The sequence below is a fragment of the Carassius carassius genome, chromosome 9, assembly GCF_963082965.1.
Source record: "Carassius carassius chromosome 9, fCarCar2.1, whole genome shotgun sequence".
NCBI classification, from domain to species: Eukaryota; Metazoa; Chordata; class Actinopteri; order Cypriniformes; family Cyprinidae; genus Carassius; species Carassius carassius.
Window position 1 is genome coordinate 30,231,873 of NC_081763.1, and position 24,192 is coordinate 30,256,064.

The 24,192-nt window shown below is 36.1% G+C and overlaps 1 protein-coding gene across 1 annotated transcript; it reads right to left on the reverse strand.

Moving 5' to 3' along the window:
* On the reverse strand, nt 1-23,401 carry LOC132149564 (exportin-6-like). Its single transcript, XM_059558921.1, has 25 exons — nt 22,925-23,401; nt 21,294-21,384; nt 18,883-18,995; nt 18,376-18,573; nt 18,131-18,290; nt 17,950-18,027; nt 14,812-15,286; nt 14,599-14,725; nt 12,693-12,802; nt 12,497-12,605; nt 12,318-12,410; nt 11,965-12,034; nt 9,890-10,049; nt 9,561-9,653; nt 9,315-9,462; nt 8,006-8,152; nt 7,757-7,928; nt 5,854-6,009; nt 5,607-5,721; nt 5,410-5,488; nt 5,230-5,322; nt 4,533-4,694; nt 3,803-3,901; nt 2,955-3,185; nt 1-774 (listed from the first exon to the last, which is right to left on the reverse strand). The coding sequence occupies exons 1-25, from the start codon at nt 22,925-22,927 to the stop codon at nt 673-675; spliced, it is 3,384 nt and encodes a 1,127-aa protein (XP_059414904.1). The 5' UTR covers nt 22,928-23,401; the 3' UTR covers nt 1-672.
* Nucleotides 23,402-24,192: the final 791 nt, after the last annotated feature.

The window sequence follows — 24,192 nt, forward strand, 5'->3', positions numbered from 1 at the left end:
TGCATTTCATTATAAAACTTTATTGAAGGATTGTTTGTCCTGGATCAGGATGGAATGATATGAAAAAGATGTAAGAGTTCGTCTCTGTGGAAATAAGGAGAGGGCAATAAAACCAGACAATTAAAGAGAAAGAAAAATACAGTGCTCCACGTCGCACCTGTTCACTTTAAAACCATACAGAACTCCAGAAATGCTTCGCTCAACAGCAGCCCATACGCAGACCCCCAGGAAACGGTCTTGAGATGTTCATTCAACTCCACACCACTGCATTTTTAAACGCCAACTGTTCACTTCAACAAAATAAGAGCGCTTTCAGTTACACCCGTCCTTTTAAAACAACAAGCAATTTGGAAAGCACTGCTCCGATTCCAATGAACGCAGCGTGGATCCCGAACCGCAGTGCTTTTTGAATCACATCAGCTGATTCTGAATGAGTTTCTCCACAGCAGCTGTAGAACATCCACTTTGGCCTCTTGATCATTGGCAAACTTGTAAAATCTAGCTGAAATAACATAAAAGAAGCTGACGAACGAAGCCCTGCAGCTCTCAGGACACGCCGCCGCTGAGATCTCAGCCTGGCCCCTGATGAAAGGCAACACATGACCACTGATCAGTGATCCACGTCCTTAGGGACGGGCCGTGGTTTGGCTGTGTGGCAGGTGTGATGTGCTGCTATAACTTCAAGGTTCCCGGCTGAAGGCTTCCGTTGCACAGTCTGTAGAAGCGCAGGTCGTTCACGATACGATACACTCCCTGAGAAAATGATGGCAGGTCCTGCGAAGGGTGGAAGAGACACAAACAAGATGTGACTTATGTGTTGAAACATGAAAATGGTTCACAAATCACTGACATCATCCAAACTGGATGAACTGGATATAGATTTAGAAACACATTAAACACATAAAATAATTATATACCGGTAACACTTATTTTGCATATTTTATATGTATACAATAAATATTTCATTCAGCAAGAACACATTAAAAAGAAAAAAAATTATAAACTTACAAACGTCTTAAACATCACTTTCTTTATGTAAACATTCAGTACAGTCGTGGCCAAAAGTTTTGAGAATTACATAAATATTAGTTTTCAAAAAGTTTGCTGCTAAACTGCTTTTAGATCTTTGTTTCAGTTGTTTCTGTGATGTACTGAAATATAATTACAAGCACTTCATACGTTTCAAAGGCTTTTATCGACAATTACATGACATTCATGCAAAGAGTCAGTATTTGCAGTGTTGGCCCTTCTTTTTCAGGACCTCTGCAATTCAACTGGGCATGCTCTCAATCAACTTCTGGGCCAAATCCTGACTGATAGCAACCCATTCTTTCATAATCACTTCTTGGAGTTTGTCAGAATTAGTGGGTTTTTGTTTGTCCACCCGCCTCTTGAGGATTGACCACAAGTTCTCAATGGGATTAAGATCTGGGGAGTTTCCAGATTTCAACATTCTGGTCCCCGAGCCACTTAGTTATCACTTTTGCCTTATGGCACGGTGCTCCATCATGCTGGAAAATGCATTGTTCTTCACCAAACTGTTGTTGGAAGAAGTTGCTGTTGGAGAGTGTTTTGGTACCATTCTTTATTCATGGCTGTGTTTTTGGGCAGAATTGTGAGTGAGCCCACTCCCTTGGATGAGAAGCAACCCCACACATGAATGGTGTCAGGATGCTTTACTGTTGGCATGACACAGGACTGATGGTAGCGCTCACCTTTTCTTCTCCGGACAAGCCTTTTTCCAGATGCCCCAAACAATCGGAAAGGGGCTTCATCGGAGAATATGACTTTGCCCCAGTCCTCAGCAGTCCATTCACTATACTTTCTGCAGAAGATCAATCTGTCCCTGATGTTATTTTTGGAGAGAAGTGGCTTCTTTGCTGCCCTTCTTGACACCAGGCCATCTTCCAAAAGTCTTGTCCTCACTGTGCGTGCAGATGCGCTCACACCTGCCTGCTGCCATTCCTGAGCAAGCTCTGCACTGGTGGCACTCCGATCCCGCAGCTGAATCCTCTTTAGGAGACGTTCCTGGCACTTGCTGGACTTTCTTGGACGCCCTGAAGCCTTCTTTACAAGAATTGAACCTCTTTCCTTGAAGTGCTTGATGATCCTATAAATTGTTGATTTAGGTGCAATCTTAGTAGCCACAATATCCTTGCCTGTGAAGCCATTTTTATGCAACGCAATGATGGTTGCACGCGTTTCTTTGCAGGTCACCATGGTTAACAATGGAAGAACAATGATTTCAAGCATCACCCTCCTGTAGTCTACACCTGAAAACAGAGCGCCATCTCGCGGCTGTAGACGGTAATGTTTTCTCTTGGTTCTAAATGAATGCGACTTATAGTCCAGTGCGACTTATATATTTTTTCTCTTCATTATGACGTATTTTTGGACTGATGCGACTTATACTCAGGTGCGACTTATAGTCCAAAAATATGGTATAATTACTAAAGTTCCATCATTAAATTATACGTGATTATCCAGATATCATATTATAATGCTTGACTTACTGATGTTAAGAGTGTACTTTCAGGTATTTATAAAGCCATTTTTAAAACAAACATGTTATATGTATCTTTAAAAAAAACCCTTAATATTGTGTATATCGAAAATGGTATCAAATATCGTTATTTTTCAAGGTATCGTATCGAAGTTTGAAATTCTAGTATCGTGACAACACAAGTGTCTTTAATTTAGGCTGGTTTTAATTTAAAACAAGGTTTCCTAAAACAACCTTAATTTTTTGTTGCTAACTATAAATCAAAACATTTTCCCGTTTAATTTTTGCATCAAAAATATTTGTGGGGTAATCACCTGACATATTTATAGCCGTGAGAACATTAAAGGGAGTTAAAGACAAAGCTCTGTAAAAAAAGACTATGTTCCAACGCTTCACATTTATAAAAACAACACAATTTTAGGTATTAATGGCACCAGTCATGTTCTCTCACCCTCTCTGGCCTGAAGTTTCGGGCAAGCGTTGTTCGCTGGTGTGGATCGAGGCCTTCGCAGCCGTTGAGGAACTCTGGCAGGAAGGAAGAGTAGAACGCTTGGAAATCCACAGCCGCCATGTTGTAGAGCGCCAGCGTGATGTCGTCCTGGAGGAGGTCGTGACTCTTGTGCAGGAGGACTTGCAGGAGAACATTTAAGAAGTGGAACAGCATGGTGTTCCGGAACAGCTTCTGCACATGAACACATCAAAATAAATGAATCTGAATTAAAAACAGTACATACGTCACACCTATAAATCGAAAAGAAATTAACCTAAACATTTGATATGTTTCAGTTTTAATTTATATGAAATAACATTTTAATTTATATTAAATATAAATGACAAATTAATCTACAACAATTTTAATTAAAAACTTGGTTAATTTTTAATTCTTAATTTATCTTCAATATATATATAATACGATTTCAATTTTATTAAATGAGTTAAATTTGTATTTATATTGAACAATACACATTTTAAATTAAACATTACATATTAAATATAAATACAACTTAAACATTTGAAATAGTGTAGTTTTTAATGTATATCAAATACAAGTGTATTTTTTATTTATATGAATATATTTATATTAAATAAGTAAAATTTTTAGTTTATTAAATACAAATTAAATTTTTATTTATATTACGTTAAATGTTAATAAATGAAAATATAATTTTTCATTTTCTATTTATATTAAATATACATTAATCATTATATTTAAAATGAAAATATAACAAATAATATTTTTAATTTAGAAATATATTAAATAAAAAAAAATAATACATTTAAATAAAGAACATTTTTTACCCTGTGGTAGAGCTTGTGTTTGGTGTTCAGGACCTCCAAGTAACTCAGGTTTTGTTTGAAGATGTGAATGTCCGGTTGCAGAAAAGACTGACCAAATGCCTGCAAATCAAAAGACACTGCACTCAGACACAAAAACAGTAATAAACAATAAAAGCCAGTAACGTTGTTGAAAACTGAGCTGACTCCACACACACTAAAGCAGGGGTTTTCAGCCTGTGGGCTGCTAGCATATTGAAATCTAGAGCCATAGCCTCCAGTAACCTATTCATGAATATGAGCTAGCAAATCTTTAGCTATCCACTAGGGGTCAATCTGATTCGTCCCACTGCTAATCAGTCGACAGTCAGAGTAGAGCGGGCTCGAGTATCAGTCACGCTTACTGACACTGTGAGATGATTGACTGTTGGCCGTGTTGGGAATCCAGCCATGTATTGGCATGTTGCTATCAGAAACAGGCTCAGCCATCACACTGAATCAGGTAATAGATTTATTATCAGGTCATAGATTTGTTTCATTATAACTACGCACACTATTCCGGGGCAGTGACTGAAATTAGACAAACTTGGGGGCGTCTGTTAGAAAAGGTTGAAAACCCCTGCACTAAAGTGCCACTGAAATAGCTGATTGATGTAGTCCTTTATAGTGAATGAATCAAACTCTGAATCAGTGAATCAGATCAGTTAGGAAGGGAGACATGTTTTTAGGGCAGTTATACAGGTGAGGTTGATACCTGCATGGCAACGATGAACTGTGCCTGGTTCTCCATGAGTTCTTCAGATCCGGTTCTCTGAACGCTGCTCAGCACTGAGCTTTTGAAGAAGAACCTCCAGTTCTGATGAAGAATCTGAAAGAGCAGCTCAAACATCTCTGCTTTCACATCTGGACAGGAACGCTGTTGAACACAGAGACCAAGATCAGCAAAGAGCTTCCAGAAGAAGAAGAATGTTAGAGACCTTTTAAGGGACCTTTAGATTGCCAACACCTTTTAAAATAATATCACATTTACATCACAGAAGTTCATCATTTTGAAAATGTATGAGCCATAAAGCTGAAAAAAACATGCAAACTTTTAGATTTTGTTAACAGGATCAAAAAAAACTTCCATTTAAAAAAAGTGGTAGACTTATTTTATACGTCAGACTTTACAGGGTTACTAATATATATCACTTATTTACACACACACACATATATACACACACATATATATATATATATATATATATATATATATATATATATATATATATATATATATATATATATATTATATATATATATATATATATATATATATATATATATATATATATATATGTATGTATGTATGTATGTATGTATGTATGTATATATATATATATATATATATATATATATATATATATATATATAAGACTGAGGTTGGGTGTCTTTTAATTCATGCCTCATACCTCTGCCACTATTGGGTAAACCTGATCCAAACAAAGGCTGAGGATGCTGGGTAACAGAGGTTTGAAGGTCTGACCGGGTTCTTGAACCACCACCTGACACAATGATCCAAAGACAAACAATGAGCAGCATGTTTACTGAGCACAGAAAGCCAAACACAAAGTTGCTTTTGTTCCTCGTACCTGCAGAATCTTGAGAAACTTCTGAACCACTTTGGAGCCAGAGCTGCCCTCCTGTAAGATGCTCACCGCCAGCTGATCTCTGAGGAACACGGTGAAGATTTAGCTATGTTAGATATGCCTGACATCAATAAGCACTTATGCATGACTGATTAGCACTCATACAGATCCAGACACAACTGATGAGATGTGAAGTTCACCTGGTGAACATGCCGAGGAAGGTCTGGATGATCTGCTCGGTGAAGGCCACGCCCATCTGCACACGCAGCGCTTGAAACAGCGTGAGAAAGAAACTCAGCATCTCATCCGTCACATCTGAGAGAGGGAAAATGCACAAGACACGATGTCAGTCCACTGTAACTGAGCAAATATGATTCCAGCACTAGAAGGCAGTGAAGACGACGTTGTCATGAACGCTGCTGAAAGTTCAGGTGATGATTTAGTTACCTGGCTGCTGGATGAAGTGTGGGAAGAGCGCGAGCGTGACCTGGACTGACTCCTGCAGGCTGTTGTAACAGATCTGACGGGATTTGGTGGCCTCTCCTGATATACTGTCCACCAGATCCTTCAACACGCACAGAGTCTGCTGGATCACCGCTTTACCTGACGGACACAAGATGAGTTCAATTAGCAACTTTTTTTAATTAATCATTTAAGTTTAACTGATAAAAAGAAAGCCTTTCAAAAAACAAAAAACAATAAATAAAATTGTGTGTGTGTGTGTGTATACACACACAAGCATATATCTCCTGTATTGTGAAGTTATGAAAGTGAGAGAAATCGTGGGTGGGACTATGTGATATACTTTATATTATAATGTAGTTTTTTTTCCCAAGACACCAATACTTTTATTCAGCAAGGATGTTTAAATTGATCAAAATATTTATTTATTTAGAAAGTAAACAATTCAAATGCTAAAGAGCTAAATGCTCTTGTTTAAAAAGAGAAAAAAGTAAATAAAGTGAGTTTTATGGTTATGTTTTTTAAAGTAATATTTTCTGCTCACCAAGTATTTAACTTGATAAAAAATACAGTAAAAACAGTTATATTGAAAAAATTATTACAATTTAAAATAACTGCTTTGAATTTTCATATATTTTAAAATGTAATTTATTCCTGTGATCAAAGCTGAATTTTGACCATCATCCCTCCAGTCTTCAGTGTCACATGATCCTCCAGAAATCATCTAATGATGATTTGCTGCTCAAAAAACATTTTCTTTTTTTATTAAAACAGTGGTGGTGTTTAATATTTTTTCGAAAACTGTGATAATTTTTTTTCAGGACTCTTCAATGTATCATAAGTTCAAAAGAACAGCATTTATTTGAAATATAAATCTTTTGTATGATTAGAAATTTTAAGCAATTTAAGGCATCCTTGCTGAATAAACGTTTTCCTGTATTATATATAGTTATATAATATATCTATATATACAGTACAGAACAAAAGTTTGGAAACATTACTATTTTTAATGTTTTTGAAAGAAGTTTCTTCTGCTCATCAAGCCTGCATTTATTTGATCAAAAATACAGAAAAAAACAGTAATATTGTGAAATATTATTACAACTTAAAATAATAGTTTTCTATTTGAATATACTTTAAAAGTGTTGGAAACAGTTCTGCTGTCTAATATATTTGATGAATAAAAGGTTAAAAAGAACTGCATCTATTCAAAATAAAAAAATAATTCTGATAATATATTTTCTTTACCATCACTTTATCAATTTAACACATCCTTGCTGAATAAAAGTATTGATTTTATTTAAAAAGAAGAAGAAAAAAATTACTGACCCCAAATTACTGACCAGTAGTGTATATTGTTATTACAAAATATTTATATTTTAAAAACATAGCTTCTTTTTTTTTTTTTTACTTTTTATTCATCAAAGTAACCTAAAAAAGTATCACATGATCTGAAAAAATATTAAGCAGCAGAACTGTTTCCAACTTTGATAATGAATCATGATATTAGAATAATTTCTAAAGGATCATGTGACAATGATCCTAAAAATTCAGCTTTACATCACGTAAATAAATGATAATTTAAAGTATAATAAATTTAAAAACAATTATTTTAAATTGTAATATATCACAATATTACATTTTTTCTGTATTTTTGATCAAATAAATGCAGACTTGATGAGCAGAAGAAACTTCTTTCAAAAACATAAAAAAAAGTAATATTTCCAAACTTTTGGTCTGTACGGTGTGTATATATATATATATATATATATATATATATATATATATATATATATATATATATATATCTCTTACTGACCCCAAGGGTATATAATCATCTTTATTTCCACTAATAAATACTTCAGCTATTAATCATGTGTGCTCTTACTGTTGTGATGATGGCTGGGTGGGCGGGGCAGGAGGCGGTACTGATGCGTGAGACTGCTGAGAAGCCGCGCGTGATTGGCTGAGCGGTTGGGCCACTGCTGCTCCGCCTCTGGCAGGCTGGGCCACGGCAGCAGCAGCATGTTAGACAGAGCTCGACACACGAGGACATGAGCCTGGGACAGAAACAACCAGCATTACATCACAAACAAACACAGATGGAGTCACACTGTCCTGTCCTTCAAATACACACCTCCTGAGGTAATCTGTGGTTATGATTCTCTGTGATCAGGTTGAAAATATTCTGCACCGCTGGCAGCGACATCAGAAACACGGGCCGCACGGTGGTGGCCATGGACACCTGGAGATGGCACGCTGATAACAGCAGTTTCTCTGGGACCTGCGCACACAGAGATCAGGCAGATTAGCGTTTCTCCAGTCAAAGAATGAGGAAAAACGGGTTAAACAGAGTTAACCTAAACATCTAGTGAAACTGTAAATCCTAGCACAAAAGTAATGTTTTAGTTTCAAGACAACCCAACTAAATATACAGTAATGGACAGTAGTACTAAAAACTTTAATGTGAAGACTTCATGAGTGAATTAATTTACTTTATGGTGTTTATATTTTAATAAGTTGTAGGTGGTTTTAAAAGCACATATTTGTACTCCATCTCTTTGAGAGCTGCTTGTAGGAGCAAACAGATATTTCAAAATAAGAGTCCCAGTGTATTTCAGGTTATTTCAAATCAAAAGTCCCACATAAAACGCATAAAATCTTTTATTTATTTTTTTCTGGACATTTCTTCTGGTATTTCAGTTCAAAAATGGTAATATTGTGAAACTATTCAAATTTAAAATAGCTATTTTCTATTTTAATATATTGTTCAATGTAATTTATTCCTGTGAGTCAAAGCTGTATTTTCAGCATCATTACTCCAGTCTTCAGTGTCACATGATCCTTCAGAAATCATTCTGATATGATGAGCAGAGATAAAGCACAGCCAAAGCATAACCATTTAAAAATAAGTATCTCAGTGTATTTTAGGATTGTTCAGAATTAAAAGTCCTGCATTATGCATGGGAAACTTGTGCAGTGGATGCAGTGTCTGCATTGAATAAATCTGTTGAAATAATTTCTCCTGTACAATAAAACCAAGTTACATGTACAAAATGCAATAGTATTGCACAATTAAGATAGAATACGTAATTATTCAAATTACAGCACCTTCATCAAATTAATAAAAACACAGATGAGCATACTTTATTCATCATTTAGTAAAAATAGTTTAAAAATCTTAACAAAAAGGTATTTCACCTTCTTGTTGCATGTGTTTTGGCACAATAATGTTTACTGCTATAAGCAAAATCCAATATTGATTGACCTATAATTTACTTTCCAGAAATCCGCCAAAATAAAAGCTTGCCGATTTGAGGTTTGAAAATGTATATAAAAATTTCAATGTGGATGTTGAACAAAACATGTTTTGAGTATTTTAAACTTGCAATTACCATGTCCTACTTTAAATGAGCACTGAAGCTCATTCATAAAGATCAAATCACCTTGGCACTGATGAGAGGGGTCGTGGCAGCCATGCTCGACGTGATGAGATCCATAAATTGTGTTTGATCCTGTTGTCGCTGCACCTCCCCGCAAAACTGAGCCAGCCAATGAGAATACGCCTGCAGAGCAGCCAATGACTGCGCATGCCTGCAAAACAGATGTTTATTAAGCATGATTATAAAACAATCCACCATAATGTTAACTGATGGCAAATAGCACCTTGAACAGTGTTTATGCCTACTTACACGTCTATAAGATCTGGTTTAAGCACTGAAGGAACAGCCATTTCTACATCATACAGGCAGATCTGAGAACCGTAACACGACACTTCCACCAACCTGAGAGGACAAACAACATTACCATCAAATATTTCAGTCAGTTAAAAAAGGAGTCTTAAATACATTCATTCACTGATTTGCTTTACGCCACTGTCTTTACACCCAGATGAAACTTACTAGAAGTAATTTTTAGTATAAATCATGGCATAAAACATGAGCAAATGCAGAGGACATCAAGTACACCCATAAGGAGGGAGTGTTGTTGTTAAATGAGGAATTGTGAATCAGGAACTGACCTCTGCACGATTGCGAGAGCGTCGTTGAAGCGAGTGGTGAAGACGTCCCCTGTGAAGAACTCAGCCAAGCGTCCCACGGCCTGCAGAAGAGAGCTCAGGTCTCGAAGAGCACAGTGCAGCTTTCTACAGTCGGCCTCCGCTGTGATGTTCAGCCTGCGGCCTGTTCACACGCACACACACACACACACACACACACACAGAGAGAGAGGTGTGAAACCACTCAACAACAGCTGACAGCAGCTCAGTAGCACATGAGAACACCACCACTAGTGACCATCGGAGCGATCATTACAAGACCAGACACTACTACAACAATACTCACTCAACCTTTCAGACCGATTACGCTTTCAAGCAATCAATAGAAGGTACATAACTTCTCGTTAATACTGTTATTCAGCAAGGGAGCACCAAATTGATCAAAACTAACAGTAAGAACAACTATTTTTTCAAATAAATGCTGTTCAAAGAATCCTGAAAAAAAAAAAAAATAATAATAATAATAATAATATTGAAAGAAAAACCCACTTTTTTTTACATTTATGATAAGATGAAATGTTGAAACGAAAATGTTTCTTTAGCATCAAATCAGCATTTTACACTGATTGACTAGAGTAATGATGCTGAAAATTCAGCTTTGCATCACAGGAATAAATGGCATTTCTAAATATTTTCAAATAGAAAACAGCTATTTTGAAATTGCAACAATATTTCAAAAGATCACTGTTTTTGCTGTATATTAAAGAAGTAAAAAAAAAAACCTGGCTGAGTGACAAGGAAATAAAGTTGTCAGATGTCACATTTCCTGCAAATTCCCCTTGATGCTTTGCTGCATTAAGACATACAAGAGTAACATTTGGATACAGGGTAAAAATGACAACATCTGCATGGAATTTTTCGATGAGCTTTGCACAATGAATTCTGGGATTGCCTTATCTACAGGTGCATCTCAAAACATTAGAATATCATGGAAAAGTTCTTTATTTTTTGTAATTTAATATATATTCTAGATTTATTGCACACAAACTGAAACATTTCAAGATTAATATTTTTTGTTTTTAATTCTGATGGTTTACGAGAAAAAAAAAAAGCATTTCACCTGGGGTAAGGAGAAAAAGAACAGGACTGTTGCTCAGTGGCAAAAGTCCCCTTTTCAAATGAAAGTAAATTTAGCATTTCATTTGGAAATCAAGGTCTGGAGTCTGGAGGAAGACTGGAGAGGCACAGAATCTAAGCTGCTTGAAGTTCAGTGTGAAGTTTCTGAAGTCAGAGAGGATTTGGGTGCAGTGACGTCTGCTGGTGTTGGTCCATTGTGTTTTATCAAGTCCAAAGTCAATGCAGTCATCTACCAGGAGATTTTGGAGCACTTTATGCTTCCATCTGTTGACAAGCTTTATGGAGATGCTGGTATAATTTTGTAGGACTTTAGCACCTGACCACAGTGCCAAAACCACCTGCAAGTAGTTTGATGACCATGATATTACTGTGCTTGATTGGCCAGTGAACTCACCTGACCTAAACCTCACAGAGAATCTATGGGGAATTGTGAAGAGGAAGATAAGTAACATCTGACAAACAATACAGAGGAGCTGAAGGCCTCTATCATAGCAACCTGGGCTTCAATAACACCTCTGAAAACACCTTGGCTGATCACCTCCACGCCACGCCGCACTGAAACAGTATTTCATGCAAAAGGAGCCCCGACCAGATTGATCTTTGGGAAAATATTCAAATATTTTATTGAGGTAATTAATGTTTTATTTTCCAAAGCTGTAATTCATTAGAATCAGAATTAAAACAAACAACTCTTGAAATATTTCAGTTTGTGTGCAATTAATCTACAATAGGAAAGATTGCTTTTTTTAAAATTAAATTACAAAAAATAAGTGATATTGAATTTTTTGGGAGATGCACCTTTATTACACACATATACAAACCTGCTTTCAAATCTGGCCAAAATGTATAATGGAACAGTATTTGGATACCTAAAAGCATTATCTGGTTGTGCAGCTCTACAGGTTTTGGAATCAAAACTGCAATCTATAAAACTCAGATTACTGTAATGAAGAGAAACTCACTTGCTCCTGATCTCACAATAAACTGCTGCAGCCCAAGATAAATGTCCAGATCCTCCTGGAGCACCGGAAACTAAAAACACACACATGCATCTAAATAAACAACTTAAATTTTCCTTTAATTTATCTAGAATATATAATACAATTTAAAATCACAATGTATAAAGTTCTATATAACTGACAACTCTAAAACTCCTACTCATGTGGATTACGTAAATCCTTCATTATTGCTTATGGGTTTTTAATTGAGATTTGTTTCCATATTAAACATCTATTAGACTTGCCAATGAAGAGTCAATTGTTTTCAGTACAAAGAGAGCGAGGACACACATGCTCACCCACTCACATACACCTACCAGAACTGAAAAGGTCTGGGACGGCAGCAGCTCCATCACCCTGGCAACCACCTCCAAACTCTGACGCAGGTACCGCTGCCATTCCGTCTGTTGCTATAGGAACCAGAGAGAGGGGAAAGTTCCAAAAATTCTGCAGAACAAAACTGATGCTTCGGTGTATAGGTTTAATCGATCCTTACATCATCGTCAAGGGTCTCGTCATCGAGTTCTTCTAGCTGACTCTGGTTTAACCTGAACTGGATCCTGTTAAGAACTTCCCGCAGCAGCAGAACTAGAGCATCTTTATACCTGGACACACACACTCAGATTAATGCAATGTTTCTACAACAACCTAATCTCAATTCCTGGGCTCCCCAAAATTTCACAGACACACACCTGTTAACAACACGGTCACTGTCAGCCAATCGGCTTCTGATCTTGTTGGTCAGGTAGTCCAGGAATATACTACAGATGTCCAGACAGGACAGATAACCCTCTTGACTCGGCTACAACAAATCAAACACACGTTTTAGTGAAGAGGTGCATAAAGATTAAAAATTTTAGGTGATGAATCACCCTCTACTTACCCTCTACGGGTAAAATGTTTCCTGTGGTGCACTTTGCACATCAAAAACTGTCATAACTTAGACATAAAATCCCATTTTGTACCATCAATTTGCCCTCAAGTTAAACTCTATGTTTAAAGGGGAGGGTCTCCTTTAAGACTTCCACTGCAATGTTCAGATAGCATCGTTGCATATGAACTACGACACTTAATATAGCAGCTGCTGAGATTAATTATTCATGAAAAGTGTTGATTATAGCATTATTTTTGGTGAGTGTGCAGGACTCTCACAGTCACTTGTGCTGAACTGAAGTGACTGACAGCTCCACTCATTATAAACTGAGTGATCTTTGCTTGCTTTTAAATTTAAATAGCAGATGATTTTCATGCTAAAAGGGAAACAGCGAATTTAAGTTATGGGCTTGATATACTGATTATGCAAAAAAACTACTGATTAAAAATGAGTCCTTACATATTAAAAAAAAAAAAAGAAAATCACTGATCACATAGACATTAAAATGACCCTGCTTACTGTCATACAATCCAGAGAAATAATGTTAAAAAAATATAAATCTTTTTGGACTAAAAGTAGTTGAGTTCTGAAATTTGCATTATGATTTCATAGTACAATGAACTATTATACAGTTCTGTACGCATGTTTACATGACCTTTCAAAAAATAAAATGAGGAAGAAAAATTGCAGAATTATTTTTTACTTTTGCAGACCAGTGTTATTTTATTATCATTGAGAAACTATTATAAATATTCCCATTTTACATTTATTATATATTCTCTATATTTTTATTTTAGTTAAAGTTACAGCAATGTTTTTTTTTTCTTTTTTATATTAAGTATTTTATATAGAGTTTTTATAAATTTTGGTTTTGATTCATTCTTTTAGTGCAGCAGTTTAAATTAAATTAAAATGAGAAGTGTTGATTTGGCACCTAGCTGAAATAAAATGTGTTTAAAGGGATAGTTCACTCAAAAGTGAAAGTTCTGTCATTAATTACTTACCCGTATGTCGTTCCAAACCAATAAGACCTTTGTTCATCTTCAGAACACAAATTGAGATATTTTTGATGAAATCCGAGAGCTTTCTGACCCTGCACAGACAGCAACGCAACTGAAATGTTTTATGGCCCAGAAACGTAGTGAGGACATCGTTAAAATAGTCCATGTGACATCATGAGGGCGAGTAATTAATGACTATTTTCTTTTTTGGGTGAACTATCCCTTGAGGGTTTTTTAAATTTTATCAAAAGTAGCTTTTTTTATGGTTTTAGTTATAGACAGTAAAAAAATATTAAAAAAAATAGTGTAATGAAAAAAAAACTGATTTTCATGATCCCTCTTATTTTGGTATTATTACCATCTTGAATTTTATGCAAGAGGAATGTAAACTTGTGAGCACCACTGTATGTCAAAAGATCAGGGAAAATTTGATTTCCCAATTAATGACACCAATAGCAGTCACTATAGCGGTTATCTTGTGGTTGAATACTGACAAATCTACTGAGAAGAGTCAAAAGAAAGCACCTTCAAGCCCAGTCACTTTCAGCAAACATTAAACTATAACCAGGAAAACATCCCTAATACAGCAGGTGTTTTCACAGGTGATAGCATTAAAAATGAGAAGAACAGGGAAGGTTTGATTAAAAAAAGTTCAGCGAAAGGAAATTAATATGGTAAGTTAGAGTCGGTGCTTCCTGGAACATTAAACGAAGGTGTTTTTACCTGGTTAAAGGTGTACTTGAAGAGCAAAGCTAGAAACTCCACTAGAGGAAACTGGGCGTTAGATTCAATCCTCCGCAAATGAACACTGACAAACAGCCGGAGGAAATCTGTGAACTTTTCCACATAGCTGAGAGGGACAGACAGGCAGAAAAAGGGTTAAAAGCAGCAGTATTAATCAGTTAGAAGTTCAAAGCATGTGCATCCATTTCTTACCTTTCGTCTAATTCTTGCAATCTGCTTTTGATAGTGTGTGTGTTGGTGTGCGAGTGTGTGAGTCTTTGCAGCAGATAGAAAGTCTGTTGAAACATGCGGAGCAGAAACTCCTCAAAGTCCACAGGGACACAGTTTTTGCACATTAACTCATTAATACAGTTCATGGCCATGACGCCCAGTTTGGCACGTTCGGCGTGGCCCACCATCTGACCAGTCCTGCAGTTTCCCCCGCCGCCATTGGCCATGAGGCTTCCGGGGGCGGAGTCTCCATTAGATGTGGGCAGAGGTTTCGTTTTGATTGGCTGCTGGCATCCGAAGCGAGCGAAATGAAAGATCGAAGCGAGGAGGGCTGGAGTGATAGAAGAAGAGAGAGGGATCCAGCTGAAGAGATGAGCCAAACACTCCAGCGCTAGCAGACACAGAGCTCCACTTTCAGCTTCTAGAACCAGCGGTGTGCTGTCGCCCGCCAAAACACCTGCAGAACATAACAACAGAAAGCAATTAATACAACAATCACTTACTGGTAGGTTTCAAGTTTCAACTAACGGTTATTGTATGACTATATCGATTATTTTGTGATTACCAGTATTTGTTGATAACCCACATTTTGCTAATCTCTTTTGATTATCAGAAGTGTAAGATCCTGGATTGTGTATATAAAGACATATAAATGTTATTCATCTCTATACATACTATAATAACATTTAGTAAAATAAAAAATAAATGAAAAATGTAAATGTATCAGATTATTATTTTACTATATAAATATTTTTTATATTATTATTATTATTATTAATAATAAATATATATGCCTGTAAAATAATTGCATGCATAAAAACTTATTTCTATATTTACTCAAGTCACAAATGTAATATATATATATATATATATATATATATATATATATATATATATATATATATATATATATATATATATCGGACTATAAGTCGCACCTGAGTATAAGTCTCATCAGTGCAAAAACGCGTAATGACGAAAAAAAAAAAAAAAAAAACATAAGTCGCACTGGACTATAAGTCGCATTCATTTAGAACCAAGAGAACATTACCGTCTACAGCTGCGAGAGGGCGCTCTATGGTTTCAGTGTAGACTACAGGAGCACTGAGCATATATATATATATATATATATATATATATTAGGGGTGTAACAAAACGCGTATTCGTATTGAACCGTTCGGTACGAGGCTTTCGGTTCGGTACGCGGTACGCATTATGGACCGGACGGTACGTTGGACTAATTAATTATATTTGGAAAATAAAAAAAAATTGTGAAATATAATGATATGCATTCAACAAGGTATCCCAATAACCCAAACGACGTAACAGGCAACGCCTCTGACACCCCCGAAGAAGAAAAAACACCAACTTATATGTTTATGTTAGGCTACACTCAGTCAGGCGCTCGCTCACTCAGTACGCGCTGAAGGCGCGTTGCAAAATGGCCAATGCGTTTAACAGACCAGAAATAGAAGATCCTCCAATAACCAACAGGTCTGGTGTTTGGGTGCACTTTGGATTCCCTGTAAGCTATAATGGTGATTGGCAAGAGAGTGGTTGATAAAAAAACAACGATATGTCGCATCTAGGGTAGCCTACACCAGCGGGAATACAAAAAAAAAAAAAAAAAAAAAAACACCAGCGGGAATACTTGAAACATGTCAACTCATTTACGCCGACATCACCTTAGTGTGTCAGTATCTTGGAAAAGACGGAAAAAAGAGAAACATTCACGCAACAAAACTATCCCCGCAGCATTTAGACAGACATTTCCAACGGTTTCAAACAGGGCAAAAGACATCACCACGGCGTTTGGTAGGCTACATTAACGTTATAGCCGTGGATATGAGACCTTACTATTTACCATTGATTCTATCATCACCATTATAGCTTACAGGGAATCCAAAGTGCACCCAAACACCAGACCTGTTGGTTATTGGAGGATCTTCTATTTCTGGTCTGTTAAACGCATTAGCCATTTTGCAACGAGCCTTCAGCGCGTACTGAGTGAGCGAGCGCCTTACTCTGTAGTGGAAAACGTAGGTTTTAAGAACATGCTTAATGTAATTGAGCCCCGTTACAATATTCCTTCACGAGCCCATTTCAGACAGACCGTAATTCCTGCTTTGTTCCAAAAAACATAAGCCCTATAGAGAACCAATTGAGTAAAAACACACTCAATATAAAGAGTTACAGAGTTCCATATAAAAAGTTACATCTTTGTATTTGTTCATAACTAATATAACATTTTCATTTTTTTTTTATAAGGAGCCGTTTTTGTTTTATACAGTATGCTGCTAAGAAAACACCATAGAAGATGGGTAAAGAATAGCTCCATCATTGTTCAATGTAAAAAAAAAAAGACATACTTTGTTAGTTTTAATAAATAAAACATTTTTATAAAAATCAAGGAAATTTATCTGCAATTTTTTTCTTTTTGCTGTATCTAAAACGTACCAAACCAAACCGTGACACCAGTGTATTGTATCGAACCGAACCGTGAATTTTGTGAACCGTTACACCCCTAATATATATATATATGTGTGTGTGTGTGTGTGTGTGTGTAATATTTAAATATAAAAATAACAATTAAAATATATTATAAATAAAACAATAAAAAGTATAATAAATAAAAATGATCATGAACAGTTTCACCAATTTTGCTCATGGTAAGAATTAAATGATAGGATGCTTTAGAATTATTTTTATTTTATGTTTCAATAATTAAATTGAATGTCAAATGAATTGTCAATAGCCAAATTTGTGGTTTCATCTTTAAATAATTATTAACATTAATACTACAACTCTCTCTATATATATATTTTTATAATTATAATTTTTTGCCTTTTTTTTTTTTACACTAAATTATTTACAATTTAAAATGACAAAAAAAATGCTCAGGCTACAGGATTATATATATATTAAAAAATATATACAAAAATGTTATGCTGTAACAAAAAAAAAAAAGCAGTTTTTTTTTTTCGCAGTTCAAATAGTTACTACTATATAGTGACGTCATCGTCACCTATTCCCTTATTATTTCCCACTAGTTGGTTTCACTGATGTAGACCTTGTCTTTCAAAATGAACCAGTGTCAAAAGGGTGAAAGCAGAAGCTCACCTGACTCTCTAGACGTGGGGGATGGAGGGGGAGTGGTGGCTGTAACACTGTGTTTGTCCCATACTGTCTCCAGAATACCTACGAAGAAAAGTCGTAAAAATAAAAAACTGCAAGTCCAAACACATTTTCCAGTGCTTATGTGTACTCTGTACTCTGAAGTAACGAGCTACTGGCGTCTCACCAGTCAGAAGGTTCAGTACAGTGGGGATCTGATCCAGCAGAAGTTTCTTCAGCTCCTCTTTACGAGCGACGCTCAAGTCCTCTCTGGGACAGACCAGCTCTTCTGAGGTCATCTTGAGCAGAACCAAACCCAGCGGTGCTAGAGACGGTGACTGCACTAACTACAACACCAACCACAAAGATGGAGTCAGATCACTTTAAATGATTTAATAATAATAATAATACAGATTAAAGAAAAAGACGTACCTGTAAGGTGTTGCTAAAGAAGTCATGGTAGAACATCGGCCAGTCCTGGCGTCCGATGTCCACGATGACTTTGCACAGCTTGTTTCTGATGAAGAAAGGCAGCAGTGCATGCTGGGAAAGCAGAAGCTTGGGCAAACAGCTACGAAGTTCTGCTTTGTCTTCACTGGCCACACCAACCCACATCTTGTTCACAAGATTCTGCACAGAAGGGCCGACACATTTACTCTCACATCTTAAACACAGTTGGGGATGCCTGTGCGCGAATATTTGAATTATTTTAAGGTGATTCATAAACACCTCCAAGTCATGTTTCACACTAAATATCAGCAAAAACAAATTGTACTTTGCAAAAAGGAAATTCTATTTTTGTTTCAATTAACGTGTGTGTGGTGATATTATTTGACCACTTCTCCTTAAAATTTGTTGGCAGCATGTAATGCACATAGTCTTATCAGTTATCATGAAATTACATTTACAGAAAATAATCAATTGAAGGGTTCATTTTACCTCAAACACAGTAAGACTGTACATCATGACATATTCATTTCTGCTGTTGGAGAGGAAGTAAAGGCAGTGCCTCCACGAGCCAGGCTGACCCGCAAAACTGTTCAGCAGCTCTTCTGCAAGACACAACACGACAACAGAGTGATAAAAACACTTCTGGGGAGAAAAACATCCTTGTTGAACATCTTTATAGAAACAAACCGAACACTGGAAGTCATTAAAATGTTTAGCTGTGTGGTTTAGACTCAAACACTGAAACTTTGATAAACACGAGCAACTCAAGATCACTTCAACAAAGATGCAACTTCTGTAAAGTATAAACGAAGGCTGTTCGCACGACTGAGAGCTCTTCACTTCTAACTTCAGGACAGGCCAACATTGGTTTGTACAAAGTTTTGCATATTTGCATAAAAAAAGAAAACATTGGTTTGTTGCACACCTAGATAAATTAGCATTTCAAAACCAGTAAATTTCAAATACACTATGTTTGTTAGCAAGAGCTACTTTACAATAAATGTATAACTCCACAGCAATCACACGGATTAATTTTGACACTCTGGTTCCAAGTATCTGTCATTTTAAAATCAATCTGCATGCATACTATCTTTTCTAGGAACTGAACTCTTGACAATGACTCCATTAGATGGGGAAGATTTTTGTTATGGCATTATTTTAAAACACAGATCAACTCTCGTGACAATTAGGAAGTGAAAAACTGAAGTGCAGCTGATAGTTTTTAACATATGTTTTTGTCTGAAAACATGGTGTGAAAGAGTGAAGGAGGCTGTACGAGCGAGGACACGACGAGTTCAGCTGACTTCCACTCAAACAGCTTCTGTAAAATCTCATTCATGCTTCATATTTGCTTCGTGAATTCATATACATTTTAAATCGTTTTTCTATTGCATTATGGACCAAATTTTAGTGGAGTAAAGTCTAAAGTAGAAATTACATAATTTAATTTTTGGTGAACTGTTACTTTAAGAGAAAACCAATTAAATGTTTGTAATGAAGTAAAATAACAATAACATGGGTTTTGAAAACTGAATATTCCTGGTATGATAAGTGACTTATTCTGGGTTTGATGCACAAGCCATGCATTTCCTGATGAATGATTACAGATAAATTTACTTCCTCCAAACACATCACTACTGAGAAGAGTACGGTACACTGATCACACATTAAGCTACAAAATGTTTTAACCCAAGATTTAGAATAAAATTTAAGAGCCAAATGCTCTCAAACAAAAAGGATTTTATGAAACTCAAGAGACACACAGCTTAAATGTCATGAATGTGGTCTCCACCCACGAAACATAACCATTATTAGACACATACCTCACCTTAAAGGGGTCGCACAATCATTTATTTTTATTAGAGGTTCTCTTATAAGTTTTAAAAGCGCTGATGCATCGAAACTGTCATAATTTCGTTTTTAATGATCATTTTCCATTGCATTTAGCAGATGCTTTTATCCAAAGTGACTTACAATTGAAAAACATGAGCAATTCATCACAGAACCAACAATAATATTTTCCAGTCTGTCTCCAATCCTTAATTAAACAGGCCATTTTTGTGCTGCTGTGCCTTTAAGACTTCTGTAAACACCAGGGCTTCAGCAGGTTTTATGAAAGTAAATGTAAGAGTTTTTAAGACCTATTTAAGGCCAAGTAACGAAGATTTAAGGAATTAAATGGAAAACCATGTAAACATGGCCTCTGAATGTAAAAAAGTCTTGTATTAGTAATGCTTTAAAAGTTTAAAAATACATCTTTCAATCCGAAAACAAATTTTTATTCATTCCCCACTGATAGATGTGTGTTCTTGTTATCAAAGAAACTCACTTTTCAATTTCTCAGAAACAAAACTTCATATCTGCATTTTGCATCTCAAGTAAATGTATTCTGATTTAAGGAATTTAGATATTTTTTATTAAAAACATTGACAAAGATTTACTTGTTTGCTGTTAGATATATAAAATAAACGTTGTTGAAATGTGCAACTCTAACAGTTTAGTTCAGGCTGAAATGATCAGTTGTCTTGTTTAAAATAAATACAAGACACTCGTTTCTAACACGGGGCTTCTTCAGAAGGATCTGCAGAGTGTAGGTGCTACACACAGACCTGCTTTAACAGACATTACTGCATTTTACACTTACTCAACAGCACACACACTATTCCTATTAGGAGACTGCTCCTGACAATTTGCTAAATACTGAATAGGCATCACTGAAGTAAACATAGGGTGATCTTGTGCATCAGGAAATGTCTTGAAAGAAGAGAAATAGGAATGTCTCATGATATGAGACAGACGTAACAAATGTCAGCCTCTTCAGATTATAAATGTACAAAAGTATGACTCTGCAAATCAGGGCATGATAACTGTGTGAAGGCCAGTGTCAGGCGTACACTCACCGATCTCTCTCTTGCGGTCATTGGTGGTGCAGCTGTGGAAAAACTCAGTCATGAGACTCTCCAGGGCCCGTAAGGAGCCCTCCTCTGATGCCTGCAGCACAGAGAGACAGATGAGGGAGGGAGGAGTAAGAGGAGATATGACAAGATAAGGCATTTCAATCTGAACTTTTAATGCAGGCATGCAGTGCATCAAACACAAATCCATTGCAACTACGGAGTACAAATCCAACATATATACTCAAAAATGTTGATATACTGTACATTAAATCCCATGTTCTCACATTTGATTTAACGTTTTGCAAGCTCCCAGCAAGCTATATTCTTCATCTGCTGTTGTTATCGTCAGTGTTATGTATTTGGTTTGGGAAGATGATAATAGCTCTTCATGTAGAAGAGAAATTTTAAAGGTTTGTCATGATTAAATCCCCCTCATGTTCTTTATGTTAAGGATGCACAATTAATCTAATTTCTAATCGTCATTACAATCAGAGATGCCATGATAATGTAATCGTTCAAAGTGGCAATTAATCTTTCAATTTCCACGTATGTTATTCTGAATTATTTCTACAAGTTATCTTAAGGTTTTTTCCCCCATTGTTTCAGTTTTAGTTTTAATATAACTTTTATTTTGTTACTTTTGTTTTGTTTAAAGAAAAAATTAATCCATGCATAGTTGAAATTTGAGGCTTAATACTATAGGAAAATCCATAAAAGTTTTTTTCAGGAAGACTGTTTCCAGCTTATTTTAATCTAAAAAAATATGGCATGCAGTTGCTCCAAACAATGTTATAAACATCATTCAGGGTAAATTGTAATAATCGTAATTAATAAGCGCAATAAAAGCTGAAAAAAAAGATCCTTAATCCTTAAAGTCTATCTGTAATGCATCATATTGCTTTTTTCTTATTCTTTCATTTTTATTCTTTTTTTTTTTTTTTTATCAGTGCTTAACAACTATGTATAATGCATCACGTTGCCTTCTGACAGTTCCCTTATTTTTAGTCCACGCTTGTCTCAAAACACACACAAAAAGGTGAGTGTGTTCACAGAAAATATTGATAAAAGTGGAAGACGAATACGGGAAGTGGGCTGCTGCTGCTGATGATGATGATGATGCTGAGGGCTCTGAATTCTTTGTATGAGTCATGACACGTTGTGTGTGACGTCACAGCAGCTAAAGAATGCCTTGATTTCCTCACACCGTTCAGAATGTCCTGAACTCAAGAGGACACCGTTACATACACGCAAAAGAAGCTTTTCTCTGCTTGGTTTGTGTGAATGATTACCGCCTGATTTCACAGAATACACCTCCATTTGATTTGCTTTCATATATGACATATCTATAACTGCTATCTCTCAGCCCTAAGACATCATAGTACAGTAATACACACCTAAGCCTAAGTGTTTTGACGTGCTTAAAAAAATTAAATTATAATAATATAATTAAATCAGTGCTTCTAGCACAATGTAATATAGTCATTTACAGGGCAACAGAGAGAAAAAAGCATTGCAACCTCCAGACACTGCTGCACATACAAAAACTTAATATATTTGCAATTGCATAGGGGGGGGAAAGTATCAAATAGATTGTGAGCGTGTTATATATATTATATGCATTGATTCTGACTCACCATGCCCGGGCTCTGAGCTTCTATGCGGCTATAATATGAGATAAATCCGTTTCTGCTCGCTCATGCTTCCTCTGGGGCCTTTGTATTTCACCTTTTGGTAGCGCTGAAACCCCGCATCACTGTCCCGCAGCCGCCCGGTGGACCCCGGGCTCGGGCTCCGAGACACTTGTAATTACTGTTGATCTAATACGAGCCTAAAGCGAACGACACTGGAACTGACGCTGCCCGGATACACGGCGGCAAACCGCGTAAAACTACTGCGAAACACAGAGAAGAGCAACAAAACAGCGGTCGCAGAAATATGTCGGGACTCTATTCTTTACGTCTCGGTCGGCGGTTACGCTGTGCGGGACTCGGTGCTTTAATTTAAGCCCCAAGAAGACTGACAGAGCCACTCCTTGGGTCGCGGGGATTGCTCTTTCCGTGCAGGCCTCTCGTATCTTCCTCTCCTCTGCCCATTAAACTACCGGAAGTGACATCTTCCTCATTGAAGTAGAAATGAGAGCGGGCAGAAAGGCAAACAGGGTAAAGGAACGGTTTACTTTAATGGGCGGGACTTAAAGAGGAGAAGCTGCCTCTGATTGGTCCGGTAACAAGGCGATTATTATTATTATTTATTTTTTTAATAAGTGAGCTTTTCAAACAGTACATTACGCAATTGTTTATTTTATTAGGAAATTTTATTGTACAAGAAGAGGTGGGCTCTTTGCAAAACTAATTTCCTAAAAACAACAACAAAAAACTGTTGTAAAATGTGTATAACTTTTTTTTGTCTTGCAGCGAATGTATGTAATTTATTTATTTATAGCACACATTATAACAATCTACTTTTTAAATTTCAATGCAGTATATATATATATATATATATATATATATATATATATATATATATATATATATGTGTGTGTGTGTGTGTGTATGTGTGTGTGTGTGTAATTTTTAAAATAAATTTGCACATACAAAAAAATTTTTTAAAGAGTTTTTGGTTTCGCTTTATTTGTCACGTGGTACTTGTTACTTTTCTCAGCGCTAGCCAGAATGTACCAGTCACCGTCGTTTGTGATTACTAATCAGGCATGAACTTTTCATCATTTTATAAACGATTCAGATGGAGAATTTCCATGAGTATGTCAGGGATGTATATTTGATATATTTATACTTAAATGATTATAGTTACATTGTACAAATATCTCCAATAAGATAGGAGACGTTCTGATTTATCAATGCTACTCAATAGAGGAATTGGTATTGTGAGCCGTAAAGCGCCC